Source organism: Panthera tigris, chromosome F3 (assembly GCF_018350195.1).
Source record: "Panthera tigris isolate Pti1 chromosome F3, P.tigris_Pti1_mat1.1, whole genome shotgun sequence".
NCBI lineage: Eukaryota > Metazoa > Chordata > Mammalia > Carnivora > Felidae > Panthera > Panthera tigris.
The window spans coordinates 19,271,710-19,297,578 of NC_056678.1; the positions used below are offsets into that span (position 1 = coordinate 19,271,710).

The 25,869-nt window shown below is 42.2% G+C and overlaps 1 protein-coding gene and 1 long non-coding RNA gene across 6 annotated transcripts in view; one reads left to right on the forward strand and one right to left on the reverse strand.

Annotated features, from left to right (window-relative positions):
* Positions 1–25,869, forward strand: part of BRINP2 (BMP/retinoic acid inducible neural specific 2) — a 120,522-nt gene that overhangs the window by 84,036 nt on the left and 10,617 nt on the right. For both annotated transcript variants that reach the window (XM_042976370.1, XM_042976371.1), the window contains exons 3-4: positions 14,011–14,201; positions 15,275–15,483. In XM_042976370.1, coding sequence (XP_042832304.1) covers positions 14,011–14,201; positions 15,275–15,483 — 400 coding nt within the window. The remainder of the gene's footprint in view (positions 1–14,010; positions 14,202–15,274; positions 15,484–25,869) is intronic.
* On the reverse strand, positions 778–25,845 carry LOC107178964. 4 transcript variants are annotated; one of them, XR_006214000.1, is made up of 4 exons: positions 24,539–25,845; positions 21,425–24,193; positions 18,018–18,164; positions 778–922 (listed from the first exon to the last, which is right to left on the reverse strand). It is a non-coding gene; the product is annotated as an uncharacterized LOC107178964 (long non-coding RNA). The 4 variants fall into 4 exon arrangements; XR_006214001.1 differs by having other exon boundaries at positions 21,425–21,681; positions 24,071–25,845; XR_006213998.1 differs by having other exon boundaries at positions 21,425–25,845.

A 25,869-nucleotide genomic window follows, 5' to 3' on the forward strand; every position in this document is an offset into this window, starting at 1 on the left:
TGTAGTCCTGCTACTTCTAGTGTGAACTTGTACAAGTTGTCTTTAATCGAGCTTAATTTTTTCTCATCAGTAGAATGGGTAGAATAATAGGATTTTCTTTATCAGGACTATTTGGTGATAACTAAAAGCACAGTCTGGTTTATTTCCAGGTAAGTGCATTATTCTTTGTGAGGGGTCTCCTGAGAGTAAATATAGAAAACAATAGAATGGGGAATCTTGAGAAGAGGGGAAAAGAGAAAATGCAGAGAGTTTAATTGAGAAAGAGGAAAGAAAGGAGGGGCAGTCTTTATCAAATTCTGTTTACTGGAGTTTCCATACATTAATCAAATTTATCACTTAAAACCCACATTTTTTTTTCTCCCTAACTATAGCCTGAATTAATCTATTCATTGATTTTATAGTTATAGATAGTTAAAAGTAAATCTTTCACAGTGACAGGTACTTTTCCCTTAGAGCAGGACTCACACACTATGATCCTACAGCATAAAAGTCAAGGGCTCAGAACTAACACCATTTCCATATAGACTTAGAAAACAAGAAAAAGAGAGATCCATATGGGAATGTTACTGAGCTGAGGAGAAATGGAAGCATGGATGGTTGACCACATAGACAATAAAATCAGGTAATTGAAAGAGACCCTTATCAAGATTGGCAATAAAATCAAGAGTGAAGATTCTTTTGCCAGGCTGGAATAGGGGATCAGCATGATCAAGGTATTAGAGTGGGTTAACTGCTGGAATAAACAGTCCCCAAATCTCAGTGAGTTAATACAGATTTATTTAATTATTTATTCATTGCTCAAGTCCAGTGCAATTTATGAGATGGTTAAAAGGAGAGTGCTTCATGAAATCATTCAAGATTAAGACTCTGTCCATGTAGTCACTCTGTCATCATCTAGGGTCTCAGTGTCCTCCTTTGGGTCCTGGTAAACAAGGAAAGAGAGAAAGGTCTAATGAGTTGGGCCTGGGTTCACATTCCACTGGCCCGAACCCATTCACATGACTACATTTAAATGCAGAGGAAGCTGGGGAAATTTGTGTATCTGTGAACCCAAGGAGAAAGTAGAAATAGCTTAGAGAACACTTTCCAGTCTGCCATGAGGGATGGAATGCAATAAGGTGGTGAAGTGCAAAGCCCAAGATTTAAGTTCAAAATGTCAAGTTCACAAATGTAAGATAATAGGTGGCTTGGCTCAGCAGTTACAGAAACAAAAACAAATTGGGTTGGAAAAAACGTGGGGTTCTGGTTGACCATAAGATTACTGTTTAGCCAAGAATACTTTCTTCTTCAAAAAAAGGAATGCGGGACACCTGATTGGCTCAGTCAGTCAAGCGTCCGACTTTGGCTCAGGTCATGATCTCATGGTTTGTGAGTTTAAGCCCTGTGTCAGGCTCTGTGCTGACAGCTCAGAGCCTGGAGCCTTCTTTGGATTCTGTGTCTCCCTCTCTTTCTGCCCCTCCCATGCTCATGCTGTCTCTCAAAAATAAATATTTAAAAAAATTTTTTAAAGGAATGCAAATGTGCCAACTATATTTCAATAAAAAAATAACAAAAATTTAAATGAATTTAGTATACAACTACTAAAACAAAAAAGGAATGAAATATTCAGGTGTGTTAACAAAGGAAATATATTTCCTTTACACACACACACACACACACACACACACACACACACACACACACACATATGAAAGATCATAGACTATCTTCACTCTTTTGGTTAGCTGTGTGTCCTTGACTAGCATACTTAAATTATCTAAGCCTCAGCTAGCTCAGCTATAAAATAGGACTAAAGTTGTGGTGTAAATCAGTGTATCAGTTAACTACTGCCATAATTATGGACTTAAACATAACCCCCATATTCAGCTTCAAACAATATCACTTTTCTCGCTCATGTATCTGGAGGTTGACTGCATTAGTATGCTTCAGGCTACAGGTCTGCAAGGGGGCCATGTGGTGTTTTCTCCAATGATGTTTATCATGGGTCTCAGGCTGAAAGAGAAGCACCTGCCACTAAGTGGGGGAAGCAGTGCTCATGGCCAGGGCAGGCAGGCCAGAAAAAAATATGCAATGCCTTTTTAGGTCTTGGCCCAGTGTTGGCGCCTGGTCACTTCTGTCCATATCTGTTTGTCCAGAGTGAAGCCACATAGCCAAGTCCAATGTCAATGGGGAAGGGAAATGAGGTCCATCTGTATGAGTGATGGGTACTGTGAAGTCACCTATCAAAGGGCATTCTACTATAGGTGAGAATGAAGATTCAATCTGCCACACTGATATTTATAAGGTTGTGGTGATGATTTTAAAAGTATGTAAAGCATCCACTACCATGACTGGTAACATAAGAGTTCAGTAGATAGACACAATGATGATGGTTATAATGATGATAATGATGTATTCAGAAACTGTATCCTATACTCTCCATGGCTCAGAACACAGCTACTGAATTGTGTTTAATTTTGGTTGCCATCTTTAAAAAGAAACACATTAACAAGCTAGATTGCATGCAGAGAAGTTTTAGCATAAGAGCCTAGGAATCTAGAAGCTATTGAAGGAACAAAAAATACTTAGTCCAAAGATCAGTTCACATAAAAAGTAAATCACCCAAATTCCAGAAGGGCTATCTCATTGCAAAAGGAATAAACTTGTAGAACAGTGGAAGGAGCTGCCAGTCTCGGGGAATTCTCTTAGAGTTAAGTAGATAATGGGAAGCCCATGGACCTTTGCTGGGGAGAAGCATGGCACGGGCTGTTAGCTTGCTGAGCAAAGACACGCACGACGGGAGGCAAAGAGTGGTGAGCAGAGCCATTTTATCCACAGTCGAACAGATGAGCTGTGGGGAGCAGGTTGGGAGGTCAGAACAGAGCTGAGGTTTCTGAGTGGGAAAACACAGATCTTAGCTCCCCTTTCAGTTCATTCTGGTCTCACAGATTCACTGGCCCTTCATTCCAATGAGTATGTTGTATTTCACATTGATTCTACAAACACACTGCCCTCAGTGCCCTCTTCAATCCCCCAAGTCCCAAATGGACAGTGTGAGATTCGCCAAGCAGTGACCCAGTCCTCCTCCTCTAAGCTTGAGTCTCCCCTCCCCATTTTTCCCAATCAGCCTTAATTAAACTGTTTGAAAGCTACAGCTTGATTTTAATTAGAGCAAAATTGGGAAGATTAGAATGAAATTGGCCAATCATTGTTTACGGGCCGTTGTTTGAGAACACAGCAGGCTGCTAAATTACCTACATGCTAGGCTTCTTGAATTCTACTAGATAGTGGGAAGGACAGGGGCATTGGGGGAGGGCTGGCCCCATCTCTGCTCTGGTGCCTCCTAGGGTTGCATGGACTGAGGTATTATTTAACCAGCGGGCTCCTGGACTGAAGCCTTCCTGTCTTGGAATTTCTCCCTGGTTAACAAGGCCAAAGGATTTCCTGGGAAGTATGATAGAGGCGTACCGGGATTCCTGAACTTGAGCACAGGTCATAGTCAAAGGCAGAAAATCATTCATGAGGTGGTCTGGGTTCTTGTCAAACTCTACCACTGATAAAAGGAGACTTGGGTCACTTTTTTTCAGTTTCTTTGTCTCTTCATTTTTAACCTATAAAAGGTTAATAGTTGAGTAATGATATTTCTGCTTCCTTTTCCCCGAGGTTCTTGTATAGATAAAATAGTTGAGCTTGTGTGAAAATTGTATACAAACATTTTTAAAAATGAAAGGAAAGCTTACACCAATGTAAGAGATTATGGTTTTTATTATAATTTCTTTTTATAGCTCAGATTAATCATGTCTTATTCATTATAGCAGTAAAGGCTCTAATAGCTAAGTACATTACAGTAATCTGTTGTTGAGATAGAAATCTCCTGATGATGTGATGTGTCTAGAAATACTGCCTCTGTACAGGAGCCAAAACATGATATATCCCTCAGTCCCTAAAATTGTCCAGCTAAAGAATGTGAAACCATCTAGGTATCTCACTGAGGTAAATAACTCAATGGTGGCCCGAGTCCTGTGGTGGGAGCAGTAGCCCTGGATGTGAGGTATATTGTCAGAAGGATGAAAAAAAAAAAAAGGCTTCTTTGTGATCTGGGACTCTTCAGGAAAATAAGCAGTGCAGTCCTCTGTGGTGTTTATTGAAATTCCTGTGTCAAATTGGCAAGTCTCAAGCTAGCTGGGGAAAGGCAACTCTCCAAGAGAAAGGTGAGCTCTGAGAACAAAGACATTTGCATTTATCCAGAACTGGTTGGTATGTGAGAAATTTTCCCATGGCCATTGGTTGACAGTTCACATAGACAAAGTAAAGTCACAGGAAAAATGGCAAGAAAACTATTTGTGTCTTTAGCTAAGGCCAATTCATCTTTTTTTTGCTCCAAATTTCTTAAATATTTAATTCAATGACCTGTCCTGTGTCTCCCTTCATTTTTCAAGGAAAACCAGTCATATTTGTTTTTCTTCCAAGTATGGTTCCTACCAAAAACAACCTTTTGGAGAATGATAACTCAGTCCCTTCAGCATTTGGCAGTCCCTTTGAACACTGAAGGTTGGAGGAGGGTGGCCCCCCAAAAGAGGTTATTGGAAATAGATCAGGAAGGCCAAAGAAGAGAGAAGGACAGTATTTCCTATCATGACAGCCTACTCTTTCTGCCATTGTTTTAAAAGTGGTGCTTGGAGGTGGGCATCCTGGGCTCCACAGCTGCCATAAGACTTCTCCCCAACCTCTCTGGGAGTCCCAGCGCCTATTCTGAGAACTGCCGCCTGAGTGAGCAGGTGACGATTGGTTAGCTCTGCTGGAAACGGCATTGATTGTCTCCCCAGTAAACACAACCTGGGGTCTAACTCAGGAGGAACAAATGGGCTCCTAATACTCAAGGACATACTGATGCTGGGACGGGGTTGTGCCAAGCCTGCAAGGGGGCCACCCCAGAGGGGGTGGGTAGAGCTGCATATTCAGGGTACAGGAAATGAGACTTTCCAAATGACAGCCATAGTGGTGGCCTTGGAAAGGTGCCTGAACATGCTTTCCACACAGAAATGGAAAGATAGGTCTATTGGAAAACTGCTAACTATTAATTCACTATTAGCCCAAGGTCTCGGCACAAGTACCCGTGTGGTAGGTTGCAGTGTTCATGATTACTAGATTTCAGCCTCATTGAGGTATAGTTGTGTTTTTATTTTTAGACTGTGGATTTCCTTGTAAAATACTCTCTCCTTGAAGGCTTCATAAGGAAGGGAGGTTTCTTAGGTAATGTCTCTTCACGGGGGCTGGATCAGTATTCTCAGTTTACAAGCCAGAAAGGTGGTGCTTCCGCACCGAGCTGCTGGAAACAGCACCGGGATGGAAGATCCCCAGCTGTGCTCTTTCCAAGTCTTTCAGAGCCAGGAGCCTGGGGCCCTGCAGGGGGGCACACGTGCAGCCAGAGTTCTCGTTGACCTTGTATTACTTGGAGGAACGCAGTGCCATGGCGTGGTGGGTGACATTAGACTTAAAGGCTGTGACTTGGAGACATTCTTTACTTACAACTTTCAAATTAGGAACACCTTGTAGCCAGTTAGTATTCTCATCAGAGCCCCTTTTGCTTCAAACCCAGAGCTGGTCCAGTCTCAAAGTCCTGCAGAAGCTCCTGTTGCCCGAGCTTGGCATGGCTGAGATTCTGCTTTCTTATTACAGGCCCTTTAGGTTCTGGGAAAATCCCTAAGTTCATGGACAACTAGAAACGTCATTTGTGGGCGATCTGAACCATTAGGGTTGAGCAGTCTGGGACACAGAAAGCTACAATCGTTTCAGAATATATAGAGAGATTTTGGATTTTGCCTACCATATTCTCTGTGTTGGTGTGTACAAATGCTGTAACACACTGGGTTTTAGCCTCCGGTCTGGATTATACCTTTCCTAAATTCTGTTTTGGTTGTTATTAATAACTTTATGGGCATGTTAACCCTTTGACAAAAATGTATGTTGTTCACTCTGGGCTAATCTAAAATATGGTGGAAAATGGAATCAACTTCTTATAGCAGCCTATCGGGGCACCCTTTCCATGTACCACTTGAACAGCTTTGCAGGTGGAGTCCACGTTGGAGCGTTCTGGTCACCCTTTGCTTTAACCTGGGAGCCCTTTAGTGGTCTCTGCTGTTCTAAAGGCACTTTCCACAGGGGCTTCACCACTGTTGGAGACGTTTGCTCTCTCAGACTGTTTACTGCCTGACAAACACAGTGGGGGAAGATTTTAAGAGAAATGGCTAAATTGAAATGGAGATTTACTTGATGTCTTAATTGAAACAAAGATGATGGCTTAATTGAAGTAGTGTGTTAATATAATTGATATATAGAAAACATCCTTTTCCTAGGGAAAAAAAAGAGCCTTGATTATTTTATTACTGGAAAAAAACTGCTAAACGAGAAATCGGAAATGAACATTTATTCTCTGAATAGCTCAGGCTGCCTTCCAGTATTGCCTTCTGAGGTTTTCAGATGCTGGAAAGAACCAGGTTAATAAGTTCTGTAAGTACATTTTTACCACTTTCTGGCTCAAACTTCTTTCACAAATGTTTCCCCCATTATTTTGATTCAATGAAGGGCCCCCAAAGGGCAGGGAAGAAACTTAGCGAAGTAGAAGAGAAAACCACCAGGCACCCTCCGAGCCTGAACTTTCTTGCCAGCAGCTGAGGCCTATGCCTAATTCTGGGCTGATACCCGCACAAAATCGTGGTTGTTCTTTTGGGTCTCACAGGGTCGGTAGACTAGCATGGTGCTAAAAACTGTGGACTACAAAGCCAGACATCTTCTATTTAAACCCTGACTCTGCCACCTACTGGGTGTTCCCCAGTGGGCAAATTAACTTATTTGTGCCTCAATTTCCTCACCCATAAAATGAGGATAATGATATTTTCCCCCTTGTAGGGGTGTTTTGAATATTGTATTGGTTAATGCTTGTAAGATGCTTGGAATGCTTGGCACATACTAAGAATTCATTAAATGTTAACCATTATTTTTTATTATTTGCTCATAAAATGCTTCCTAAGACAGTATCATTCACTTTTTCTAAGTCATTTGTTATTCTGTGTTATGATTTCCTGAGAAGCCATAGGAGTTGGAATCAGGCCTTTATCTTTGATTTCTCCCATGGTACTCTGTATATGGACTTGATTTTAACTAGGTCTCAATTTCTCCTTCTGCAAATGGGTGTGCTGAAGCCACCTTCATCCAAAAAGGTTTTGCTTTGCTGTATGTATTTTGGATGTACAGTCAATTCATGTTTACATAGAGAACCAAAAGAATGAAATGTTCCAGGTGATGAAATATTTTCATTGAAAGGTAATAAACATTTAAAAGTAATTAGAATACCATAAAATACACTTAGTCTACACAGGGAAAATAGCGTTACAGAAACAGCAGTGAGGTATTGACCTGGGTTTTAATCTCAGCCACTTTCTAATTCTGTAACTTCATGCAAATGATTTTCTCAACCTCTCCGGGTCTCGCTGTTGCTGTTGTCACTACCATCATGGTTGTTAAAAGCACTGTGGTGGGGTCAGGACACTAGCTTTTTGTTCTGGTTCTGGTACAAATTAGTTATATTGCTTTAAGCAAACTGCTTCCCTCTCTTGTTTTGTGGTTTTCAATCATAACGTAAGAGGAGAGGAATAGACCTTCTCAACGGCTATGCTTGCTGGCACCTGGTGGTACTGCAAATGGATATGGATAGGTATGGGCATGGCCATAGGTTGACCCTTCTGCTCTTGGGGCAACTGGGAAAAATCTGGGCAGCATATGTTGCTTATCTCCTCTTGTCTGATCCCAGTGCATCCCATGGAGAATTTTCAATGTACACAATAATATGAAAAAGATTGGCAAATAGGACTAAAATATTCCTTTTAATTCTAATAGCCCAAGTTTCCCTCTTGATAGTTGTGTGACATCAGGCAAATTAGCTTTCTGAGCTTCCACAGCTTGGTTCATTTAAGTAAGTTTTTTTATCTAGTTGTCAATAATTTGCAAACAATTAAAGGATTAGTAGAGCTATGACAGTAAATAATTGACTATTTTGAATAAGTAAAATAAATGAGAGAATCTCCCAATCATTCAACAAAGATATACTGAACATCCATTATTGTGTTGTTAGAAGTACTAGCATTGTTCTATTGCTGTTGAATAAGACCAAAAGAATCAATATGAAGAATCTTGCCTTCATAGAGTTTGTTTTACTGCAAGAGAAAGAAAATTTAAAAATATATTATGACAGTGATGAGTGCTAAAAAAGATACATAAAGCAGAGCATGGGACAGAGTCTGGGAGAGAGAGGGTGCTCTTTGAGATGGGATGGTCAGGGGAGGCTTTTTCTAGGAGGTACTCTTTGGCAGTCTTGAATAAAGAGACTAAGCAAGCAATGTGACCACCAATTTTTATTTATTAAATTTAATTAAAGTGGGAGCTACCTCTATGGTAAGGTGATCTTTCCTTTTGGTGAAGGTTTAGACCATTGTAAAAAATTATGAAAAATGGAAGAATGCCTGCTTTTTATTTCTCCTAGTAATTTAATTGATAGGATAGAAATTCTTTATTAGTTGATGAAGCCTATGTGTGGCCTACCACAAAGCAGGGAAGCTGGGTTTGGTATCAGCTTAAAAATACCATCACCATGATCCAAGTCAAGGAGCTTACTGCCTGTGCTTTCTTCTGAGTTTTAGGTTTCAGGGCTTAAGTTCAAGTCTTTAATTCATTTTGAGTTCATCTTTGTGTATGGTGGAAGATAGGGGTCAAGTTTAATTCTTTTGTATGTGGTTACTCAGTTTTCCCATTACCATTTACTGAAGAGACTGTCCTTTCCCCATTGTATATTTTTGGCTCTTTAGATACAAATTAATTGGCCATATATGTGTGAGTTTTGTTTCTGGGTTTCCTGTTCTGTTCCACTATCAATGCGTCTGTTTTTAGGCTAGGCCCATAATATTTTGATACTATAGCTTTGTAATGTAGTTTGAAATTAGGAAGTGCGATGCCTCCAGCTTTGTTCTTTTTCTCAAGATTCTTTGGCTATTTGGGGTCTTTTGTGATTCCATACAAATTTTAAGATTGCTTTTTTTCTATTTTATGGAAAATGCCATTGGAAATTTTACAAGGATTGCAATGACTCTGTAGATTGCTTTGAATAGAATGGACATTTTAACAATATGGATTCTTCCAATCCATGAACTATCTTTCCATTTATTTGTGTCATCTTCAATTTCTTTCATCAATGTATTATACAACTTTCAGTGTATAGACAGACCTCTTGCACTCTTCATTAAATTTATTCCTAGGTATTTCATTCTTTTTGGTGCAACTGTAAATGGGATTATTTCCGTAATTTCTCTTTCTGATATTTTGTCATTAGTTTGTAGAAATGTAACTTATTTTTATATATTGATTTTGTGTCTTGCAACTTTGCTAAATTTGTTTATTCTAAGTTTTTTTTGGTGGAGTCTTTAGGGTTTTCTATATATGATATGTCATCTGTAAACAGAGTTTTACTTCTACCTTTCCGATTTGGAGGCTTTTTAATTCTTTTTCTTGCCTAATTGCACTGGCTAGGACTGCCAGTATTATGTTGAATAAAAGTGACAGAAGTGGGCAACTTTGTCTTGTTCTGATCTTAGAGAAAAAGCTTTCAGCTTGTCACCATTGAGTCTAGTGTTAGCCGTGGGTTTGTCATATATGGTCTTTATTATGTTGAAGTATGTTCCCTCTACACATTTTTTGTTCAGGGTTTTTTTCGTAAATGGATGTTGAATTTTCTCAAATGCTTTTTTTTTTTTTGCATCTACTGAGATAATCATATGATTTTTATACTTAGTTTTACTAGTGTGATGTATCATATTGATTGACTTGCGAATGTTGAACCATCCTTTCATTCCTGGAATAAATCCCTCTTGATTATGGTGTATGATTGTTTCCATGTACTGTTGAATTCAGTTTGTTAATAGTTTTTTTGGAGATTTTTGCATATATATCAGGGATACTGGCCTATAACTTTCTTTTCTTGTAGTGTCCTTGTCTGTTTTTGGTATCAGGGTGATGCTGGCCTCATAAATTGAGTTTGGAAGTTTTCCCTCCTCTTCCATTTTTGGAAGAGTTTAGGAAACACTGGTAGGAATTTTTCTTTAAATGTTTGGTAGAATTCACCAGGGAAGCCATCTGATCCTGGACTTTTGTTTGTTGGGAGTTTTTTTATTACTGATTCAATCTTCTTTCTAGTAGTTGGTCTGTTCAGATTTTTCTATTTATTCATGATTCAGTCTTGGTAGGTTATATGTTTCTAGGAATTAATCTATTTCTCATAGATTGTCCAATTTATTAGTATATAATTGTTCATTATAGTCTCTTGTGATCCTTTGTATTTGGGTGGTATCATTTGTAATGTCTCCTCTTTCAATTCCAATTTTATTTATTTGAGTCTTCTTTTTTTTCTTGGTTAGTCTAGCTAATGATTTGTCTATTTTTCAAAATCTTTTCTGAAAAGCAGATTTTATTTTCATTGATCTCTGCTATTGTCTTTTTAGTCTCTATGCCATTCCTTTCCAGTCTAATCTTTGTTATTCTTTCTACTAACTTTGGGTTTAATATGTTCTTCTTTTCTAGTTCCTTGGAGTGTGAATTTGGTTATTATTTAAGATCTTTATTTTTTCTTAGTGTAGGCATTTATCACTATAAACATCCCACTTAGAACTACTTTTGCTGCATCACATACATTTTGGTATTTGTGTTTCCATTTTCATTTGCCTCAAGATACTTTTTTTATTTCTCCTTTGACATGTTGGTTATTCAAAAGCATGTTGTTTAATCTCCATGTATTTGTGAATTTTACACCTCTTGTACTTTCTAGTTTCATTCAATTGTGGTTGAAAATGATGCATGATATAATTTCAGTCTTCTTAAATCCATTAAAATTTGTTTTGTGACCTAACACATGATCTACTCTGAAGAATGTTCCATGTGCACTTGAGAATAATGTGTTTTATCCTGCTATTGAATGGAATGTTCTGCATATATCTGTTATGTCCATCTGGTCTAATATGTAGTGTTAAGGCTGATGTTCCCTTGTTGATGTTCTATCTGGATGGTCTATCCATGGTTGAAAGTGAGGTATTGAAGTCCCCTCCTATCGTTGGAACTGCTATTTCTCCTTTCAGATCTGTTAGTGTTTGCTTGATATGTGTAGTTGTTCCCATGGTGGGTGCATAACTATTTACAAAGGTTGTATTTTGATGAGTTGATCCCTTTGTCATTATATAATGCCCTTCTATGTCTCTTGTTATAATCTGGCTTAAGGTCTACTCTATCTGATATAAATATAACTACCCCAGGCTTCTTCTGGGTTTCCATTTGCATGGAGTATCTTTTTGCATCCCTTCACTTTCAGTATAGGTGTCCTTAATGCTGAAGTGAGTCTCTTGTAGGCAGCATATAGTTGTTGCTGTTGTTTTTTTAACCTATTAAGTCACTCTGTCTTGATTGGCCATTTGGCCAGTTAGACATGAGATCAAGTGATTGCTCATCATGTTGCATTGGGTTTTGGTATAGAAAACACTTTGACAAATATCCCATACTTTAATTAAAGTTTAGCATTTCCTGTACAAAGGAAATAAATGATAATGTATTATTATGAACTTGCCTTCTTAGTTAAATAAAGCCACACAATGGGAATTTTAAAAGACTTTGCTGGAACCTTGAATTATTAGTTGTCTCTTTTCTTTTGTTTCCCTGGTAATATTTGGCACATGCCCCTCCTCTCTGTCTCAGTCTCTATAGTTAGGTGGGAGAATTCTATAGGTTTAAATTGGGCATGGATTTTTATTATTTTGGAGCTCTTTTTATTTTTCTGCAGCCCTGTCATTTGTAGTCCATGGATTTGGGGAGAAAGTTAGACCAAACTTCAGCACTGTCATAAAGAGCAGAGTGGGGATAGGTGAGAAGGTTGAGAAGACCTTGAATTTTGTTGTTCCCTAAGGCAATGGAGCTGGTCCTTATGAGTATAATTTGAAAGGCTATGGAAAAGTACTTTCTCACTAATGGATGTGATCCTTTCAATTTCATCCCAGGACAGATTCCCCTTGGAAATGTGTCCCTTTCCCCTTGGAAATGTGTCTTTAATATGAAGATTAAAGATCTAGATGGGAGTAGAAAGGAATTTGGAATTTTGCCATCTTATAGAATAGGGCTTCTCAAAAGATGGGTTCTCTTAGGTCTTTTCAGGATGTCCATATTGACATCTGCACTGATGGCACAAAAAACAGTGGTGAATAAAACTACTGGCATCTGTGTTTGAATAAAGGCAGTCTCACCAAATCACACCAGTCATCTCCATCATTACATACTTGCACCTAAGCGCGCGCACACACACACACACACACACACACACACATACATGCTTGTTTTTATGCTAGATTCACATAAGAACATCCTTGAAGCAGTTAAACTTACTAATTTTATTAGATATTGACCCTTAAGTATACACCTTTTTTTAAAATAGGCTCCATGCCCAATGTGAGCCTTGAACTCATGACCTAGAGATCAAGAGTTGCATGCTCTACCAACTGAGCCAGCCAGGCACCCCTACACATCTTTTTAGTATTTTGTATGATGAAATGTAAAATAAACATAAAACGAGTCTAAGGCTACTGAAGAATGATGATTGTCTCAGGGAAAGATGCTTTTGTGATTGAATTGTAAGCTGAACTAGTCGCGTTTTCATTGGAACTGAATTTTTCTTCAAAGAACAGCCAACAGATAAACTGTGGTTATTTAGACACTTTAGTGTCTGGCAAACATTTTCTCAAAAAATAAAGGGGCGGGGGATAAAGTAAGCCTACCTCTTCAAGGAAAACAGCTAACAGTATCTGTTGCCAATGATAAAATTTAAGCTTTCAAATGAAAATTAGAATTTTGGAAAACTTATATTTGTCATTATGAGCTTAGTAGCAGTTCCAGTACTTAGCAACTTTATGCATGGGATTTGTGATATTAACAAATACGGTGTTTGACATTATATAATGAAGTATCACAATGTGGAAGACCTGAATAATTCAGTGATCCCATACTTTTTGGATGACCAATGCGTGATGTTTCAAAAGCACGAAGGGTAAAAAGATCCATTCAAAATACAATATAGAACACTGGATTTTAATGTAATAGAGTATAAAAAGTGCGTTGATGTGGTTTCAGATTCCACTCTGTAACCTTTAAGGAACGACATTTGTTGTATTTAGTGAATATCCACAAAGACTACGTAAGAATACATGCAGAAGCAAATATGAGAAAGTAGCCTTCTTCTGGTAAGCCAAATATTAAGACACTTGCAAAAATGCAAAGTAATACCACTCTTCTTGCTAAATTGGCTTTGTTTCAGAACATATGGTTATGGTAATAAAAATAAGTCATTTATGTTATATGTAATAGATTTACTGCTGTTATCTTTAAGTGAACTAATAAATTAAAATTTTCTGTTTTAATTTTTAAAGTGGTAATTATCAATAGAGATAAGCCGCATAAATATGGGGGACTCCGTCATGTGTTAAGAGTGTGAATGGGTCAAAAGTTTGAGAACCACTGTTGTAGACCACACTCCTTACTTTCAAATGGTTAACTGAGGCCATGATGGGTGATGTGACTCATCCATTGAGTGGCAACTGTGACTAAATCATATCTCTGCAATCCATTGTTCTCATGTTTTCACTGTTTGCATAATTGTTTTCCCGTACTACACTACTACATGACTACCTGCATATGAGTAAGCAAATCAGAGACTCCAGTGAGAAAGCAGATGGGAATAGGTTCTGATGGAAGTCAGTTGACAGCCTGGGAATGGGAAGCTGGGTGGAAGGCCAAACAGCCTCTTGCAGGCAGTGGGTGCCTCCATGTGGAGGGATGTGTGCTGAGGGGAGTGAGGAGGGTACAAGTGGAGGAAGAACATGACCTCTTTCAGATTTTATGTTTCTTGTTCTTAAATACATTGAGCTTTTCTTCATCCCTTGACTTTTCCTCCAGGGAGTTTGCCCGTTGGAAAGTAAACAACTTGGCTCTGGAAAGGAGGGACTTCTTCAGTTTGCCATTGCCTCTTGCCCCAGAATTTATCCGGAACATCCGCCTCCTCGGAAGGAGACCCAACTTACAACAGGTTACTGAAAACCTGATAAAAAAGTACGGCACTCATTTCTTACTTTCTGCCACCCTTGGAGGTAAGCAACATCATGATCTTACACTAATTGGCTGTCAGATCATTGAAAATAGCTTTAAGACCCAAGGAGTATAGCTTGAGTCTTCCTGGGTCTTTGTTCTTCCTTGCCTGGTATTGCCTGAGAAATATTTTTCTTTCTGGTGCCTTTGAGAGTGGTATAATCTCTTGACATCCAAATTTACCTAGAACATTGCTATTTGCTTATAAGCATCCTCCTGAGGAGGGGGTGCGGGGTAAGGAGGTTGGGGGACTGACAGGCTCCTACTAAGCACTTGCCAGCAGGGGGCGCTCCTAGTTTTCTTTTGACAGAGGCTTCTCACCTAGAGGCTTTTCCACATCCTAATATTTGCTGTGGCTCTAGTTGTCAGACCCATGGGCAAAAAAGCAAATGTCCATTGAGTCCCTGACCCCTGCTTACCTCCCTAAAGATTGGTAACTGGACAAACCAATTCTAGTGATTCTGGGCTGGATAGGGACAAGGTTGGGAGTGGGGATGGTGTACCTGTGGCCAAATCAAAAGCTCTGAAGAGGCAGGGTTCTCTCTGCCCTGGGAAGAAGAAAGCAAGATTTATTATAACATTTAGCTCACTGTCTGATGGACAAAAAGGATCTCTCCAAGGGTTCAGGCCAGCTGCCGGCATGTGGTAGGTGTTGAGTGTTTGATGGGGAAGAGGGTACGTGAGCTTCCAGGCTTTTGCCCTTTCTGAGGGAGCAGAAATATCCATGGTGACTTCTCATAAACAACTTGAGAGAGAAAATTTTATCTCCCCCATGGAGGTAGATTGCCTGAGACTGAGATCAATAAAGGATGTTAAATGGATAAGCTGGAGGGGAGGGGATGAGCTATGGGATAGTTAAAGAATGAAGGAAAAGGAGGAGGGCCTCTCAGGCAGTGATGCCGGTCACCTTGGGCACTGTGTGATGAGACTGTTCTGAAGACAGTGATGAGGAAGAGGTCGTCAGCAGGGGCAATGGGCTCCCTCTGAGCTCTGACTGTTCTGGCCAAGGGTTTCATGTTCTAATTGGCAGGGGATTCAGAAGGCCTCACCAATGGACCCATGTTGTTTGCTTTAGGAGAAGAGTCCCTAACCATTTTTGTGGACAAGCGGAAACTGAGCCGCAAGACAGAGACAGCAGGAAGTGCACCTGTAGTTGGGGGCAGTGGGAACAGCTCTGCCGTGTCCCTGGAGACCCTGCACCAGCTCGCAGCCTCCTACTTCATCGACAGAGAGAGCACACTGAGGCGGCTGCACCATATCCAGATAGCCACGGGGGCCATCAAGGTAACAGCCTGTGGCGTACTGGGAGAGGGAGGGCAGACAGCAGAGAGAAAGCAAGGGGGAGGCTAGGGTCTTAGCCAGCTCCAAATCAGTCAGACCCGACTGATGGACGTGGGGAATAAGCTTTCTGAGACGAGGCACAACCGTCCCTAAAAGGTGGCCCAGGTCTTCACTTGCACAGCAGATAGTCATGTAGCTTCTACTGGGAGGCAGTCTCCAGCCAACGGACTGTTGGTAGAAAGGCAGACAAGGTCCTTATTCTGCACCTCTTACGTTCTAGTGAGGGATGGGAATTTTACACAGGTAAAAGCAAAGTAATTTTAGATAAAGATAGAAAAGCAGAGTCATAAGGTATGGATTTCCTGGGGTGGGAAAGGAGCAGCTAATATTAGCCAGATTGGTCTGGGGAGGGAACTTTGGGTTTAAACTTTGAGGCTGAGTCTGAATGACCCGAGGGAAGAGTATTCAGACAGCAAGAACAGTAAGTGCTAAGGCCCTGAGGCAGCAACCGGCTTGGTGCCTTGGAACACAGAGAAGACTGTTGTGACTATAGTAAGGTGAACAAGAAGACACTGGTACAATATGACGGTCAGAAGTAGACTGGAATCAGATTATGTAGCCATGAAAAGGAATTTTAATATGTCAAAGTGCAATGGAAAACATCCAGAGAGTTTTAAGCAGAGGAGTGATATGATGCCATGCATGTTGGAAAATGATCCAGCAGTTACTATAACATTAATTATCATAACCTCCATCCTATCTTCTCTACTTATATCTAGGAGAATTCTAGGAAAACTCATATTGTAATAGGGAAGAGAAGACCAATGACGATACTTGAGAATGCTGGATTATTTTATTCTAAATGTAAAATTAAGGTGGCAAGGAATGGTCAGTCTTATCTTATATTCTGCTTTTATCACACCCAAAATTTAGATGGTTTTGTTCATTTGTTTATTGGTTCAGTAGATATTTACTGAACACCTATTACGTGTCAGGTACTGCTCTAGGTACTGAGAATCCCAGAGTGAAGAATACATATAAAGTCCCTGCCCTCATGAAGCTTAAATTCTAGTGATGGAGATGTAATATAATGTCAGGTGGGATTAATGGTATGAAGAAGTGGAGCCAGGCAAGAGGATGACACACAAGAGGAGGACAGGGACAGGGACACCACACTTTAGGGAAGACCTGTGTGAAAAAATGCCATTTAAGCAGACATCTGAATGAAGGGAGGGAGCAAGCCACATGGGAGTGAGAGCAGGTGCAATTGCCCTGAAGCAGGAGTGTGCATGTTACGATCCAGAAACACTGCATAATGTAGCAGGAGTGCCGTTACAAGAGGGGTGAAGTAGGAGATGAGGCTGCAGAGAAAATTTTATCTCCCCCTGACGGTAGACTGCCTGAGACGGAGATCAATAAAGGATGTGAAGATCATGAGGGCATTACTGATCAGGGAAGAGAGGAGACAGAGGGATCCTGGAGACTGATGCAGTGACTACTGCAATGGTCAAGGGAAGAAATAATGGTGGCTCGCTCAGACAAAGCTGGCTGTCATAGAGGTAGTGAAAATTTGGCAGATGCCAAGATATATTTTGATGGTAGAGCCCTACAGGTTTAGCTAATAAATTAGAAGAAAGGACTCAAGATTAACTGCAAGATTTTTGGCATGAGCAGCAAGATGAACAGTGATTGCATTTACTGAGAAGGACAACAGTGGGGGAGACGCCAATCTGAAAGAAGCAAATCAAGAGCTTGGTTTTAGACACAGTGAATTTGACATTCCTATTAGACATCCAAGTAGAGGTATCTAACAGGAAGGTGAATATAAACACTAGGCTTCAGAGAGAAAGGTCATGACTGAAGATGTGATTTTGGCATACAAATATATACACACATGTAGGTGGTATTTAATATCATGAGAAAGGATGAGATGAGATCACTTGAGGAGTGAATGTAGCTGGTAGAGCAGCCCTAAGGCTGCCCAGCCCTAAGGCTGAGTTGTGCAGCACATCAATATTCAGAAATGGGGACTGGGAGAAGGATCCAACAGAGAAGGCTGACACCAGGCAGAAAGGTATGAAGAGAATCAAAGCCATATCACAAGACGATATGAAGCAAGTGTTTCATAGAAGAAGGAGCAGACAACTGCGTTAGATGCTGTTAAACAGTCAGATAGAGAACGGACCTTCAATTTGGCAACATGGAGGTAACTAGCAACCTAGATAAGAGTGATTTCAGTGTCATGACAGGTACAAAAGGCTGAGTGCAGAAGGTTCAAGAGAGAAAACAAAGTGAGGAACCAGAGGAGTAGAGACAATTCTTTAAGGGTTTTGCTGTAAAGGCAAACAGAAAAAATGGGCGATAGCTGGAGAGTGGTATAAGGTCAAGAGAGGTGGAATTTTTGTTTTTAAGATGAGAGATACTCAAGAATGTTGGCATGTTAATTGAAATGATTCAGGAGAGGGGGAGAAAATAATTCAGAAGTGATAGGAGACAACTGCAAGAGCAACTGGGCAGGCGGGAGGGGTGGTTCTTACATAGCATAAACGTCTCATCCTTTGTAGCAGGAGGCATTCAAATGCGCAGGACACATGCAGTAGGATGTAGCCGTTGGGGGTCGGGATGTGGATGTCCCCTTCTGATTGATCCTATTTCCTTGATTACACAAGAAGCAGAGTCCTTGCCTAAAAGGAAGGAGAAGGGATTACTGAGAGAAGAATGCAGGGGATGGTTTCAGAAGAATAGGAGTTAGGTATTTTAATGGACTAGATAAATGTTGTGGGTTGTTGGGCAGCACTGAGAGCCCATTTGAGACCCATGGTCGTAATTACATGGGAACAGTCAGCATAGCTGTGAGCTTTATCAGCTACATTTGGCACTTCAAGTACAGGCAGGCGTGGAGGAGGTGGAGAGTTGATTGAACAGAAATGTGTGTGTGTGTGCGTGTGTGTACGTGAAGATGAAACAAACAAAACGGGAGTTGAGAATATACACAAAGCAGTGATTATAGTGATGGACCAAGGGATTTGGGACTGTTAAGGGATGGCAGGAAGTGAAAAGTTGGTTAGGTCAAAAGATTGGAAGTCTAAGTAGGTTTGATACTTGTTAGAGGGAAGTGACCAGGGGAAGTGCAAGTGTGTGATGATTTATGTTGAGATTGGAGAGAAAGTGCAATTAGCAAAACAAATCAGGTTCTGAACATGGCCATGAGTGTGGGTGGCTAAGACGGGGCTGGAGGACAAGATGAACGGAGAGGGGAGAAGGCTAGGGACCTGGGAGGCCAGGGTATTAAAGGGTTTTCTACATGGATGCTGAGGTCAACAGGAAAGATACAAACCTTTTGGTGATAACAGACAGTGGTAAGCAAGCTTAATACTGGAAATCCTTAACAACTGAATGGGACTAACAAGAGAAATAGACAGCAACAAGGAGGGGTCATGGGTGATAAAGTCCTGATGGTTCTGGCTTCAGAGGAGCCAGAGATGACTAGAGAGGAGGGGGAACAGTGTCCAGGACAGTGGTAACGCACCTCACTCCTCTGCCCAGCAATGTGAGGTGTGGGAACACAGCCAGCTACTGCTAGGCAAGACTGAAAGGGAACCCCTGTTTTCAGCATCTTCTGGACTGTGCTTAATGCAAAAAGATGAAGCAGACTCTTGAGAGGAGATCAAGGTTATGGAGGACCTTGCTGAAGACTGATCATGAGACCGAGAGAGCACGATGGAAGTTACCTGAAGAGGTCAGATTAAGAGAGGTGCAGTGTCTGGAGTGAGAGCCTGAGACAGGACAGTGGCTGAAGTTAACAGGGATTTAGGGTGCCTTTGGGATTCTGGTCTCTGAGCAGCTTAAAATGATGAAAGAAGACTATTAGTAACATGGAGTGGGTTTTACCAAGAAGACAGAACTCTGGGGAAGCCCCTTTCCCCCTTCAGTCCTGTAGTGAGTCGGCTGTGTCAAAGTGGGAGAAGAATTGGTCTTATCTGTAAATAAAAGGTAGGTCTGGGTCAACAACTCAAAGGTCCCATTAATGTGCCTTCCTGTCCTTTTACCTGACCAGCTTTTTCACTTTCTTCCCCCTTCATGGCCTCGTTTGCCTCACTATTTGCCTAACTTAGACTCCATGGTCCACCACTATAATCACGGCATTGGATATATCTTCAACTTGCCCCTCACTGCCTTCTCACGTCCATGCCATCCCCTTAATTCAGGACCTCATCAACTCTTGCCCAGTTTTCTTGCATTATCTTTTTAACTAGTCTTCCCGTCTCCATTCTCAGCTCCTCTCTCTTATCCGCCCTCTCTGCTGCCTGCATGAGTGCAAAGCCTCATGTACCATCCCCCCTGGCCCCGTTTAAACCACTGCGCCCCAGCCACGGTGGCACTGTGACAATGCAGAGAACATAGGGTTGAACCCAAAAGTCTTTGCTGTGCCACTGCTCATGTGGGCTGCGAGCAAGTTACCAAACTACTCTGAACCTCACTTTTCTTATCCTTAAAACTGTTCAATAATTAAAATATTTTTTACCTTGAAGGATTTCTGTAAGGATCAAATAAAAAACAGAGAGAGTGCATGAGCCACAGCACAAATGGAGCTTGAAAAAGAATAATTCCTCATCTTAACAAAACCATAAAGCCATTGAAGATTATCCCTAATGGTCTCTTTTGTCTCTTCTCAACCCGTTTCCCCCATCAACCCTTCACTTACAATTTCTATCATGTAGGCCCGTCCTGTTAGTCTGTTTAAAAAAATTTTATTATTTTGAGCGAGAGAAGGCTGGGGGGCAGGGGGAGAGAATGAATGGGGGATGGGCAGAGAAAGAGAGAGAGAGAGAAAAGAACCCAAGCAGGTTCCACACTGTCAGTGCAGAGCCAGATGTGGGGCTTGACCCCAGGAACTGTGAGATCACAGTTCAAAATCAAGAGTTGGACTCTCAACCAACTGAGCAGCCCAGGCATCCCACTAACTATTAGTCTTTATCCAAAGCCCCTGCTGTTTGCTTTGCTTGTCTGTTTACGTAAGTGTCTCTCCCTCACTCTTCTTTGCTCAAGTCAAAAAGGTAACTCTTTGGGGAAGCCTTTTCTGACTCCCAAGGTAGTTAAATGCTCTCTTTGGTGTATCAAGCAGATGCCTCTTTTATAGGGCTTATCATTTGAACTGTATTTGCTAGCTAACATGAAGTCCTTGAGGGAGGGACTGGCTCTTATTCATCTTTGGTTCCCAGTAGAAGTACAGAGCATATTCCATTATGGGTAATGAATGAGTAAAGGTTTGTTGACTGACAGAATAAATGAATGAATGAATGAGTCACTGTTTTCCACATAGGTTATGCTCTTTTCAGTGTATGTACAAGGGCATATAAACATGTTTAGTTGAAAGAAACAAAGCTACTCCAAGTCACTTGAGCATAAACATGGTTTATAAAGAGGACTACGGTGAAGACTATCACATATCTCCAAGGACAAGGTCCAGACACATGGGTCTTATAAAAGGGCAGTAAGGCTCCCAGGTTACCCCATTTCTTGTTGGAACACATGTCATCTGTTTTTTTTTCATCTGCTTCACCTTCTAGCTTCTTTTCCAAGTTATTTCCTTTGTTTTTTTTTCTAGACCTTTCTGTACGCCAGTGACTTCAGCTTACATTTAGCTCTGCCTTGCTCTGGAGCTGACGCTGACTCTGGCCCGGACTGAATACTATTTTTCTGTTTTATCTCTCAGCTGGTGCCATTGGGGCAGGAACCACTCTTGTTCACTGCTGTATTCTCAGTTCCTGGCACTTGGTAATGCTTGACGATTATTTATTCTGAATTTTAAGGGTGTCCACCATCACCCTTTAAATTGTTTCTCTCAGTGTCACAGTTCTGACTTCTCTGGAGGGAAGTTTTGTTCAGAGTTCACTTTAGTCCACTATAAAGAGTTCAATACATAGTCTGAAATATGGCTTACCGGACTCATCTCTTTGGCAAAGTCTGCAGGTGGCACAGTGAGAGGCAGGAAGGTACCCAAAGCCACATCTATCGTAGTGCCTGGGGATGCACTTTCCAGAACTGGAGCCACTGCCCATCTCCCCAGAAGTGGGGCCGCCATCCTTGGAAGGTTCTTTTTGGAACTCCTCCAATCACACATGGAATGTGGGATGATAATTCATCTTCCACTGAGCTGATTAACCTGGAGTTTTCTCTGTTGAGGGGTGCAATGTACTCCTTCCATGGGATGCAATTCAGAAAAACAGGAGAAAACAGGATTATTTTCTCCTACCTCCACTCCTCCTCGTCCTCATGCTCACATAACTTAGCTCTAGAGAACCACGTGACCTGTCCAAGAACACCCTGCTAGACTGAGGAGCAACGGGAGGTCTTGGCTCCCTATCCCACCACCGTGCTCACCTGATTGATAGGGTTGACCTGCCCATTTTATCCTACTGTCAAATGTTCCACCAGAGACCATTCCTTTGCTTGATCATGCTTTTACAGATCCGCATAGCAAGGGCCAGTAGGCTGGATGCATCCCGCAGCGTATCCCTGCTAGCTGACACTCCTTTACTGGGGCTGTAGCCTCTGCCACCTGCTTCCCTCTACTGAACATGCCTTTGCAGGAGTAGAGCTGGCTTCCACCGAGGCCATTACTCTGCATCGAGGTGGGTGGCATGAAGGGTTCTGCTCACCTGCTCAGCCTTGGGGAAGGGAAAACCCTCCAGCCTCTCTGCCTGTCTCTTATGTCTGTAAGCAGGTGTACTCTTACTTTTCCCCCCTTGTTAGCCACCTCTAGTTTACTAACATGCCCCTTTTGTTTATCTGACACATTCCTCTGAGACCCTACTGAACATCTCACTCTGTTGCAAGGTTTACCCTGCTCAGTGCACACCTCTCTTACAGGATTTGTCATATTATATTCCAGCTGTGTGCATCCCCACTGCCACGTCCCCACACCCACAGGCATGGTAGGAGGGCTTGGAGCAGTTGGGACTCCGTAGCTTGCACACCGTTTCTTCGCCGTGGCTGGCACGCAGTGAGGCACTAAATAGACTGCTTGGTAGGTGAAGGCTCGCTGCCTGGTTTAGTGGGAAACAAACTTGCTCAAGGGAGAAAGCTTGGGATCAAGCTTCAGTCTTGATGCTTACCACTTCTATGACCTTGAGAAGTCAGTGAGTTACCAGCTATTTGACTCACCTGTACCCAGGGCTTAGCTTCAGCTGACAGGGCTACACCAGCTATTAGAATATTAAACCACTTCCATATCAGCTGGTAAACAGTCTGCACCCAATCACCTGGGTGCCATCGTAACCACTGTTCTCTCTCCCTTGGAGCCCCCAGGTCTCCCGTTGAATGGACCTTGGGAGGTCTCCAGAATGCTGCTGGTACCACCCCTGGCACCTCTTCTGATTAGCCCACCCACTCCTGTCTTACCTGCTGATTAATATTGTGAATCCCACCCCTGTCTCTGCCATGGGGTTGGGGTGACACCCGATGACACAGTTCACATGGAAACACTTGGAAAACTATAAAGGGCTGAATATATACACTGTACCTCCTGTCCGTGATGCCTGGGAAGGGATCAGAGCCATTAAGCAGAGGACCCTGTTCTCATTCGCAGCTCACCCTCTACTTAATCGAAGTGTGGGGAAGGACTTGGTTTGATATGTTCCAGGGCTTACTGAAAAGAGCCCACACAAAAGTTCAGATGGGTCCCAGGATGGCAAAATGGAGTGGTTCTCACAAAGCATCCTTAAAAAGACTTGTCTGAATTCCTCAGCGCACAGCCTGGGATTCAATTTGCAGTTCTCTTAAGCACACACACCATCAGCTGTGCTCACCCTGCCCAGCCCTATCGCTCACAATTAGAAGCCCATTTCTGTCCCTTTTAGCTTTGCAGGTGTCCCCCTAGGTAGGACAAGAGCAGCGGGGGAGGCAAAGGGCAGGGGGAGGAGAGCAGACTCACTGGAGTGAGTGTTCGCACAACCTAGTATTTATGGAAAATTGGATGTGCTAATGAACCTGAGATCCATCAGGGCTTTCTGAAGGCAGGACAGTCTCTGTCAACAGACCAATTAGCACACAATTATTTTCCCTTTCTGAAAGCTTATCTGAGATGCTCTTTGAATGTGTGTGCCTGAGTGAACTGCACTTTCCATTACCTCTATGGGCCTCTTCTATAATCTGCCAAAGCTGTCTGCCTCCGCTACAGAGAAAGCCCAGGGTTCTCTGGACTAACCCTCCAGAGACTCTGGTATTTTCATCACTTGGGGGAAGGGGCCTTCGGGCATTCTGTTACCAAGTCAGTGCCCAGGCAATATCTGCAAGAGGACCCCCTCCAGCTCCCTTTCTTCTTCCCATCTCCTTATATCTCTAGGGAGGACAGAGGTGGTTCAAAGCAGAATAGCAGTGGAAGGAGCAAGGACGTTGGGATCTAATGTAATCGGAGTGCCTTCCTCACTCTTGGAGATCTGGTGTGCCTCCTTATAAGGAAATGAGCTTGAGGATCACAGCCTTTGTCTCTTCTTCATGCCAGTCCTCGTGGCGCAATTAACAAAGGGAAGCTACCCACATCCTTTCAATGCCTTTATCGATTTGATTGTCCGCTTGTGGAACTAACCTTTGGGAGTAGCCAGGTAAAGGTCAAAAAACCACATCAGAGCCAGGCCCAGAATACTGCACAAGATGGCGGTGGTGGTGGTGGGGAAGCAGATGGGTTGGCAGTACGTAGGTAGGGATTGTGCTGAGATAAAGGAGAGGAGAGTGGCTGTTCTCTGTTATCCTCCTTGAGGGATCATCCTACTCCTATGTAAGGCATGTAGCTCCCTCCCTACCTGGACTTGATGCTGGTGAGCGACCAGCTCAGGGGTGGGTGGATGGAAAAGCCAGTGCAAAACTCAATGACAGTGTGAACAGCTTAGATGGAGGCGGGGACAGGCAAGTGTCCTAAAGACCAGACCCACCCGCCATCTCACCCATCATCCTACCCTGCCGTTCAGTCCACCACATTCCAGAAGACCCGGGCTAGTCCTCGGCCAGGGCTCCTCTTACAGGGACTTTAACACCATAGAGATAAAGACGACCTTACCTTGAAAGAAGCCTGGCTCTGCCTCCCTGCTGTAGTTTGACAGCTAGCCAATCACCCACTCACTCTATACAGAGACATTATTCAGCACCTGGTGCCCACCTGTGGAGGGAGGCAAGTGCATGTGTAACAGCCCGAACACTGGGATTAGAGAGACATGTTTCTACTTGTCTGGAAACTCCTTATGGAAGTGACTGTGCCTCACTCACTCAGTGTGAGTTCTGGATGCTCCTTGCATATTTCTTAAATGAATAAATGAATGAATGAGTGTATGAATGAGCTGAATGAATCCTAGCCCTGTAGGCAACTAGCCATATGACCTTGAACAAATAATTTAACTCATCTGGCCAAGGTCTTCCCATCTGTAATATTAGGATACTGTGATCTCAAGTCTATACCATTTGTTTTGCCCTGTGTTCACATTCTCAACAGAGGGCAGATCACTAAGCTATTTTGGATGAACTGCGCCGTTTACACTTGTTTTTAAAAGTGATGTCATCCAAAGGGCTTTAACTCCCTTTATTTTCCTGAAGTCCTCTGATGTGCCCTCAGAGGAGACAGGAGGGACACTGACTGGGTGCTAGGATTCAAACGATAAGATCCCGTTCCAGCTGCGCATAGCTCTGTGGCCTGGACACCGTAACTCTTGGAACCTTGCTTTCCTTCTTTGGAGAGTGCTAGTAGTGCGACTTGTTTCAGAGTTTCTGTAAGGGTTAAATGGGATGATCCTGGAGGATGAACTTGGCAGTTGTAGAGAGGTCGTTCCTGCCCATGTCATGGGCTCGGTCCCATTCTTTATTCAGGCTGGGTTTTTCTGCTCTTCATGCACCGTGTCTAAGGCTGCCCCTTCTTCTTGGTCTGTAATTACCCCCCTTTTCTCCTAAATCTCTCTGCCTTCCCCATTCATCCTTCATGGCTCACCTCTTCCATGAAGCCTAGTCAGACTACTTTACATCACAAGGATTTCTCCCGTCTCTCTCCCTACTGTATTTCCAGTCAGTATCAAATCATCTCTCATTGAATTACTCTGTTCCATGAGTATTTTTTAAAACTAAATATACTAAACTCTCTTTGAAAAGTTCATTTACACTCTGCTCTTCACCTGCTTACTTCACCTTGTAGCTTGTAGGGCGCTAGTCACGTACACTATACTTTTGAGCCCCCGCGGTGCCCCTTCCCCTTTCTCTCAGAGTGCCTGCCTTCCCTTCTTTCGCTGTCCACTTGTACTTATCTTTATTACTATTAATTTTATTTTATATTAATTCCAGTATAGCTAACATACAGTATCATGTTAGTTCCAGGTGTACGATATAGTGATTCAACAAGACTTCTAC